The sequence below is a fragment of the Cygnus olor genome, chromosome 2 (genome assembly GCF_009769625.2).
Source record: "Cygnus olor isolate bCygOlo1 chromosome 2, bCygOlo1.pri.v2, whole genome shotgun sequence".
NCBI lineage: Eukaryota > Metazoa > Chordata > Aves > Anseriformes > Anatidae > Cygnus > Cygnus olor.
This window is the reverse complement of record NC_049170.1, coordinates 6,980,379-6,988,905: the sequence shown is the minus strand read 5'-3', so window position 1 is coordinate 6,988,905 and position 8,527 is coordinate 6,980,379. Positions and strand designations below refer to the sequence as shown.

Here is an 8,527-nt window from a genome sequence, read left to right as displayed (position 1 = left end):
CATTCGAACATTTCCTGATTGCAAACCATTTAGATATATTTGCAGGATTAAACTCTAAAGTGTTGGACAACACCACTGTATGCATTTGAAGGGATCCCCACACTATAAATGTTTCCCAGACAACTTTAAATTAAACTCTTATTTAAAGATTTTATGATTCCATGTCTTTGGGAGTTCTAATACAGGCACTGTCAACACAGAGTATTCAAAGGTGACGTGATGGAGTAGGATTTGTTTAAAAGTCAGTATATTAGAATGGTGGCTGCATTATAGATTTAAATCCATATTATTTTTTTAAAGGTTTTTCTTTGCAATAATAACTAGAAACCTTGAAGCATAAGCTTAAGGAGTTGGGCCTTTGAGAAATCATTGGGAATATTTACAGAATCTTCAAAATGTTCAGTATATGACAAAATGTAGTAATGTTTTATAGCTTGAAGGGCATTTCATATTAAATATTTGTACTCTTAAAACAGTTTAGGATCCTGGGCATGCAAAACCTCGTTAAGGCTCTGCTGAGATACAGCCTGGACTGCAGAATGGGAGTATTTCTTAGATAAGCCCTCCTTTGATTAGGCAACGCCTCTGTCACGTTGCTGTAGGAGAAAATGCAAAATCCTAAAACCAAGCAGAATTTTGTGTGTTTTTACACAAACCCAGGGTGCGATACTACACCAAGACCCGTACACATGATATATTAAAATTCAGTGGATTGCTTCGGGCTGTGGGGTAGATTTGCCCTGTTCGTTGTGCCTCAGATTAGGCCGATCGCTGTGCGACTGCTGCGGCGTTTTCTCCTCCAGACACCGGCAGTTCAGCCGGCTGAACACCGGCGTTCAGCTGAGCCGTGGAGCTGAGCAAAGCCGAGCGAGCTGCCATGGGATCAGCTCCGGAGAGCCTCTTCCCCAGCCGCAACTCTCTCACAAACCCCTTCGCGCTGGAGAGGGACGAGGGGGCTGCTCCTCCTCGCCCAGCTCCTTTAACCCGCCCGCCCGCAGGCCCTTCCCCACCCACGGCACCACAGCGGGGCCGGGCCGGCGGCTCCTTTCCGGGGGAAGGGCCCTGAGAAGCCGGGGGAGGGCTCCGAGAAGCCGGGGGAAGGGCCCCGAGCAGCCGGCCCTGTGAGGGCTTCCCCGCCGCCGGCCGCGACATGGCCGCACCCTGCTTCCTGGGCTGGGATTTCAGCACGCAGCAGGTACCGCGGCCTCTTCCCTCCCCTCCTCGGGCATAAATCACTTAGTTACAGCTGTGCTGAAGTTTGTGAGCTTGACAAGACATATCGAGGTTACCCATGTTAGGCTGATCAAGTGTTTCTGAACGGGGTGCACCGCAAGCAGAAAGCCAATTAAGCTGCAGTGGGTCAGAGCCGTTTTTAAGCTAGCTCCGTGCACCGGCTTGGTAATGAGTTGTGCTAGTGCATAAATGAGGCCCTACATTAGTATGGCTAAAATTGAAGTAGCCCGCCCCCAAATGGGGATGGTTTTATTATTTGAATACAGCTCCTTTGAGTTGACTTGCTGTTTGTAGGTTTTTTCAGTCTGTTCCTTTAGCAGCAGTTTGCACTGTCCCTTGTTAAAAAGCGTGCAGGATGTGAACGACGTTCTTGCTTTTCTTTGAGGCTGTTAATGCTTTTCTTCTGCGCCAGGTGACTTTGAGAAAAGCTAGTTTGTGGTACTCTTCTAGTCAGTGCTTGCAAGAAAGCTCGGCTCGATGGAATTGGGATTTGGATGTAGCTCTGCACAGGCTGCAGAAGCCAAGCATGAAGCTGTGAAATGCCCTCTGAGCTTTGCCAGGCTGGTAGAGTGCAGTTCAGACACTCTGGGCAGGAGGGAAGGTCCTCAAGGTATCCCGAATGTCTGCTAGTTTCCTTGGTAAGATGAGGCTTTTAAGAAAATAGAACCAACAACCCATGACATCTTTAACCTAAGATACAGTACTCTTTGGAGAACTTGGTTACTGTGATGCAAAGTGGGAACTATATAACTTGTTTGGTGATCTTTAGCAAAGCATCTTGTTCTTGCGTGATTAAGGAGGGAGAAAATGTAGCAAGCAAATACACATGTTGCTGGATAAGTGTACGTCAATGCCGTAAACTCACATAGTAACTTGTTTTGTGTAAATTTGTGTCCATACTTACAGTTAGTTGCATGGATTGGTGTGATCCCCACTTCTTCCTTCCCTTTTCATCTATGAGAATTGAATTATTATAAATGAATTATCAGTACTCTCTAGTTATTGTTCTCAACGGTTTTTGTTAACATCCTGTTTTATTTCTTCTAGCTGAAAGTCATTGCAATTGATGAACATCTGAGAGTCATTTATGAGGATAATGTTCATTTTGATAAAGACCTTCCAGAATTTAAGTAAGGTTTTTTTTTATGTTTTACTTGGATAATAAAATGTAAAACTTTGGGGATTAGGATGAGGGGCTGTTCCCTACTTTGGTCTTATTGATAAGTGTGGAGGCATGGAAAAAGTTAATGCTGTGTTTGTGTTTCATACTTGGCAATGGAAGTATGTCCTTTTGCCTTGCTTTGTGTGTAAGTATGGCAAGAACTCCCAATAGAAAATAAAAAGACCCTCCCACCGTGAAGTATTATTAACCAACATGGTGTAAATTAACCAACATTTTTTTCTTTTGGAACTTCAGACTTTTGGACGTGGCTGTTTCTTTTTGGGACACGGAAGTAAGCACCACCTTTATGTCAGGATGGAATGTTGTGATAACAGGAAATAAATTGCATGAGGGAAACTTCTGAAAGGCATTTGGAGACAAATTCAGTGGCTCCAAATGGCACATTAAGATGTATAAACTCGATTTATAGACTAGAATTTACAGATTTCCAGATTTCTTCCATCATAGTCACAAGTGCCAATAAAATACATTTATCTACTTGATGGTTTAACAGCAAAAATTGAATTTAATCTTCTAGATTCAAGCCACTAATGGTGACAGTTAGGAAACTTACAGATAACCGTGACTTGCATGGAGCCAATGAGCAGCGTCAGCACTGGAGTCTGTCACAGGTCTTACTTCAGGACCACAGCCCTTCCTTGCAATTTTTTTTTTTGCAATTGAGTCAAACTTCTCTAATGCCATTTCCTAGGAGCTGGCTTTTAGTTTTTAAGGTTTCAAACACTGATCTTATCTTTGCTCCTAACAACAAAAAAAAACACATTGCGAGCTCTCCTTGGTTATTACTAAACTTAAAGAACTTTGCTTGGTGGGGAAAAGTGACTGAATTTACCAAGAGAAAATACCGTTTTTCTGTAGGACTCAAGGTGGAGCCTATGTTCACAGTGACAGGCTGACAGTCACTTCTCCTGTGCTAATGTGGGTCAAGGTATGAACAAGCTTTATTGTCAGCCTTTTGGAAGTATCTGTAGTGTATGGTTCAACTTCTTCCTTGCTCTTATTGAAATGGATATGTATTGCAAACAACAGTGAAACTCATCATTAAAATCATTGCAGTCCTTTTGCTTATTTTCTGCTTTTTAAAGTGCTATTCTATGTCTTTGGGATGCAGGTGTTAATGTAAACAACTTCCACTTTGGTTATGCATAATATTTTGTTTCTTTGTTTCTTTTTTCACTCTCTGCTATTTATAGCATTATATGCATGAAAAATCCTTTCCTGGATTTCACCTATTTTTAAAATGCCACTTTTTTTTTCTTTTTTTCCCCTCCATCTTCCTGTTTCATATGCAAAATGGACCACTGTAGCTTTGCCTAGCTTAATTCTGTTTTTTTGCAGCATCCAGGTTACTCGCACTATCTTTTTAGAATAAGCTTTGCTAACAAATTGATTTCTCAAATGACAGGTGTTTAAAGAGCAATTTATTCAGTAATTCCCAGTCACTTTGACTGGTGTTTATTTTGAAATACAGATAACATTCTCTTCTGTTTTAAAAGCAGGCCTTCTTTGCCTCTGTGCAGATTCTGCAACCCTTGCTCTCACATGGTGCTACGTCAATCTGTTTTACTAGCATGATTTGAATAGTTAAGACATCTAAAAGGTCATGGAATCCCCAGTTGGTGTTCCACTGTAGTTCTGTCTGATGATCCATAAAGATTTGGTAAATTGTTCGCAGTTGGTCTTTTGAACCATAATAAACAGGAACAGCTGTATTTATTAATTTAATAATACGATGATATAGGCATATGATAAAGGAATATGGTTTCTTGGGAAGTTCTGAAGCCTTACAGTGGTCCATTTGTCAAGAAAGTCTGGCAAATGCTGATCCGAATGGGACTATATAAAGATAGATTACTTTTTGGTTTTAAAATCCAGTAAAATGTGGCAAGAACAAAAGTAACCTAGGGGCTTAAAGTGCAAAAATTCACTTGAATTAAAGAGGTTCTGAGTTTTCAGCAGACACGACGGTCAGCAGTATTGAGGATTCCTAGCATCTTGTAGAATGGGGTGCAGGGTGCACACCATTAAAGATTTCATAGATTTCCAAAAGTAAGAACAGACAAAGATAATCATGTCTTGTGTCTGGCACTCTTAATAGATGTTTTTTAATGAATTGGAATTCTTTAAGTCTTGCCGCTTGTTTAGGTTTCAAAGAATGATTCTTTGTGATTGAGCTTGTTTAAAGATTTTTTTTTCCTCCTTTGTGTGATTCAACTTTTCTTTTATGGACTCTTACTTAGTAAATTAATTTATGCAGCTTCTTGAAAAGTCCATAGTCATTAGCTAATTTTTCATTATCTGCCAATGAACTCTTATCAGTGATGACATGAATTTACTCTTTAATTCCAAGGATTGTGAGTATGCATAATTTGGTAGCTCGTTACAGTCATTCTTGATTTTGTTTGTTCTTGTAGGCTCTGGATATGATTTTAGAAAAGATGAAATCTTCGGGCTTTAACTTCGCTCAAGTCAGAGCTTTGTCTGGCGCTGGCCAGGTTAGTTTCTAAAGAAATAAATCCATCTTACTGTATTTCTTCAATATAGTACAAGGTATACTGATAAATTTTGAATGGTTGTATTGCAGAAGACCTTAAAGACATCAAGTAAGATCAAAGCTTCTATGTAAGCATCCATTAAAAGACACATGTTACTCAAGGTAACCTAAAACCTGAAGCATTCAGAGCAATCTATAGCAGGTAGTAAGAGGGGAGGATGAGGTTTACATAGTAATTGTTTAGATCAGTATAGTGCATAACTAGTTGTTCTCCTGTTGCTTAAATTCTTTATACGTGTAGATTCTGAAATGACTGGCGTCATTTTGAATTTCACTTTATCCAGGTGCAGTGGAAATAGGGTAGAAAAACAGTGACTAGCTGACATTGCTGAAGGCATAGTAAAATCCTGTTGAGCACTGTTTTTGTTGGCTAGGATGGAGATCTGCCTAGGAACAAAAGAAAACAAATTATGATAGTCTTTGATGCAAAGAGGACAAATATGCTGCTTGGCCATTTCTTATCCTTTAAGTACATTTTTTGAGGTTTATAAAACCCATTCTGATACTAGGTCGGTTCTCCAGTCTCCTAGTACTGTGGTGAGATAAGGAAGTCCTTTATTCCATTTACAGACTTAAAAATTATATTCAGGGTAAGGACAGCACCGAAATGATAGCTGATTGTGATGCATGAGGTTTAGTTAATCATCTTGATATATCTGGGGCTAATTAATCAAAATTTTTGCTTTAATCTCCATGTTTCATTGCTTTCAGTTGAAAGTCTGAGCAACATGTCTGAAAGTCATAGTTTGTATCAAGGCTCTGTTAAGAATTCCTCAGTGGAACAGAAGTTAGGGGCTGCCAGGCAACCCCAACTCACTCAAGTGAAGGTAGGAAGGTTTTTTTTCCAGACTACCAGCATTCCCTTTGTTTTCCTCTTAATTCAACAAGTTGGGGTATCAACTTGGTGCTATATTCAGATTCTTTCAGGTAGAACAGATTTCACTTAGCTGTCACCTGCCAACTACACATCGTCTCTCTCCCTTTTCTCTGTTAAGAACCTTGTTTCTGTGCTGCAGATCAGACAGCAGAGGTGCACTGATGTGCCAGTTTTTGCCCCAACAGAAGGGGCAAACAGGTTTCAATTGTCAGAAGAACCAGAAGAGAGATGTTGAAGCAATCTGGATGAAGCTGTGGGTCAAGAACTATGGGCTTGGTTTTCTTTGTGTACATCTAGTTTCATTGGTGTAGTTGGTATAATTCAAGGTCATTATTGTATTGACTCCTGTGTTTTCTGTTTCAGTATATGCTTTGCTCAATCTTGAAGTGTCTTCTAATGGGACACTTGATTTGAAAAAGTGCATTTTTTTTCTCCTAGTTTGGAGAGAGTTCTCTGTCCCTTAGAGCTTGAAATTCAGATCAGGGTATGAACTTTGTAGCCTGACAGGCCATCTCCAACTTCGGTTTCTGTACATTCCTACAGCAACACGGGAGTGTGTATTGGAAGAAAGGAAGCATCCAGATTTTAAAGAATGCATCACCTGAACTGCCTTTACATCAGTTACTAAAGGTAATGTGCATAAAAAAGCTCTGAAGGGAGAGCTACAGTTTTTCTGATATTTAGGCATTGCTTTTTTCATTGCCAACCTTTCCTCATGTTTAGCTGAGTTGCATGTCCCTGCAGCATGAAGGGAAATATACAGGTTACTCCTTCAGCTCCAGGGCTTTTGACATTTCCTGTTCTCCTGAGCGACAGTGTGTACTGCTTTAAAAGCTTACAGGTGTCAGTGGGCATTCCATAATCTTTTTATGTCAGAGTAACAACCTGTTTGTTCTTTTAGGAAATGTAATATTTTTGTAAACAACCTGTAAGCATTGTTTTTTTTTTTTTAATTTGTATTAACAAAAAAATTGCAATGAAGAATATTATTGCACCTGAGTTTCCTTGTAATGCCTGAGATTTCTTTAGAAAATATTAAAAAAAAAATCAATTTACATTTCCCTCTGAAACAATGGAAGTGTAATGCTGTGAGGATAGAACCTCATAGCAAGTAAATTGTTGAACCTCAACACTATTTTTGTTTGTTTGGTATGTTTTGAATATAGACTTGACAGAGTTCTGTTTGAAAAGAGAAGTAGGGAGAAAACAGCTTTCCTTTCAAAGTCCCTGACCTTCCTCACTTCAAGATCTGTATCCAGCCATACCCTGGGGTGCATCAGGCACAGCATGGCTAGCTGCTGGAGGGAAGGGATTGTCCCGCTCTACTCTGCACTGTGTGGCCTCACTTTGAGTACTGTGTGCAGTTTTGTGTGCCACAATATAAGAAGGACGTAAAGCTATCAGAGAATGTCCAAAGGAGGGTTTCAAAGATGTTGAAGAGTCTGGAGTGCTAGACTTGTGAGGAGCGGCTGAGGTCCCTTGGTTTGTTCAGCCCAGAGCAGAGCAGGCCGAGGGGAGGCCTCATGGCGGCCTGCAGCTCCCTCACGAGGGGAGCGGAGGGGCAGGTGCTGAGCTCTGCTCTCTGGGGACAGCGACAGGACCCGAGGGAATGGCGTGGAGCTGGGACAGGGGAGGGTCAGGCTGGGGGGTTAGGGAAAGGTTCTGCACCCAGAGGTGGTCGGGCACTGGGACAGGCTGCCCAGGGCAGTGGGCACGGCACTGAGCTGCAGGAGTTCAAGAAGCTTTTGGACAACGCTCTCAGACACAGGGTCTGGTTTTTGGGTGGTCCTGTGTGGAGCCAGGAGTTGGACTTGATGGTCCTTGTGGGTCCCTCCCAACTCAGGATGTTCTGTGATTCTAAGATCAGAAACAACAGTTGTATATTGAACAGGAGGCATTCGTGTAAACGATCTATTAAATGATTACTTTTGGAAATAATCTCATCTATGCAAAACTCTTGGGAATGGAATTAAAATACTCTCTGGTGATGTACGAAGCCTCACATGCATTGCTTATGGCAAGCCTCACTTGCATTGGTTATGCCAGTCACTGAAGAGAAATCTTTTAGAACAGCTCTGGATAGTCTTAAATATTTGAAGAGAAGTTCTAAAAAATGGGTCTAAACTTGTATAAAATGACCTGGGGCTTTGGCTACTAAAGGAGTGTACTGATACATTGCCACAGCACATCCTGCTGCAGGGCATGTGTGAATTACTGGCAGGTGGAGCCTGCTGCTTCCCTCGAGTGTGAAGGTTGGGTTAGGCTTTCCACTGCTGACCAACGTGCTGTCCAATATCTGTTTTCCTGTAATTATCGAGAGGGGAACAGAAGCCACCTCAGAGCACTGAACTGTGAGCTGACAGCTAGGTCTGCTGGATTATTATTGTTCCAGCAGGGACTTCTAAGAGCTCAGATGTTCTTAATAAAGAATATTGTTTGTTCCAGGCTTGTTTTGCTGTCAGTAACAGCCCCATCTGGATGGATTCGAGCACAGCTTCCCAGTGCAGCAATCTGGAGAAGGCTGTGGGAGGAGCACAGCGCCTAGCGGCTATCACTGGATCTCGAGCCTATGAGGTGAGGAGCAGTGAGAAGAAAGTCCTCGGCAGAGTTGGGTGACGGAAACAATTCTGCTGTTAAGTCATACCACAGCAGATAATGAGCAGGCATTAGCTATGAAAGA

At 41.5% G+C, this 8,527-nt stretch overlaps 1 protein-coding gene across 8 annotated transcripts in view; it reads left to right on the top strand.

The window, feature by feature from the left end:
• The first annotated feature begins 1,040 nt into the window (after positions 1–1,040).
• The window catches only part of XYLB (xylulokinase), an 82,813-nt gene continuing 75,326 nt past the window's right edge, over positions 1,041–8,527 (top strand). For 2 of the 8 annotated variants that reach the window (XM_040548125.1, XM_040548130.1), the window contains exons 1-6: positions 1,041–1,195; positions 2,281–2,363; positions 3,275–3,344; positions 4,831–4,911; positions 6,391–6,477; positions 8,293–8,421. In XM_040548125.1, coding sequence (XP_040404059.1) covers positions 1,151–1,195; positions 2,281–2,363; positions 3,275–3,344; positions 4,831–4,911; positions 6,391–6,477; positions 8,293–8,421 — 495 coding nt within the window. In that variant the 5' untranslated portion in view covers positions 1,041–1,150. Of the gene's footprint in view, positions 1,196–1,620; positions 1,872–2,280; positions 2,364–2,650; positions 2,688–3,274; positions 3,345–4,830; positions 4,912–6,390; positions 6,478–8,292; positions 8,422–8,527 lie in introns of those variants that run through there. The other 6 variants (XM_040548126.1, XM_040548128.1, XM_040548129.1 and 3 more) reach the window with 6 other exon arrangements.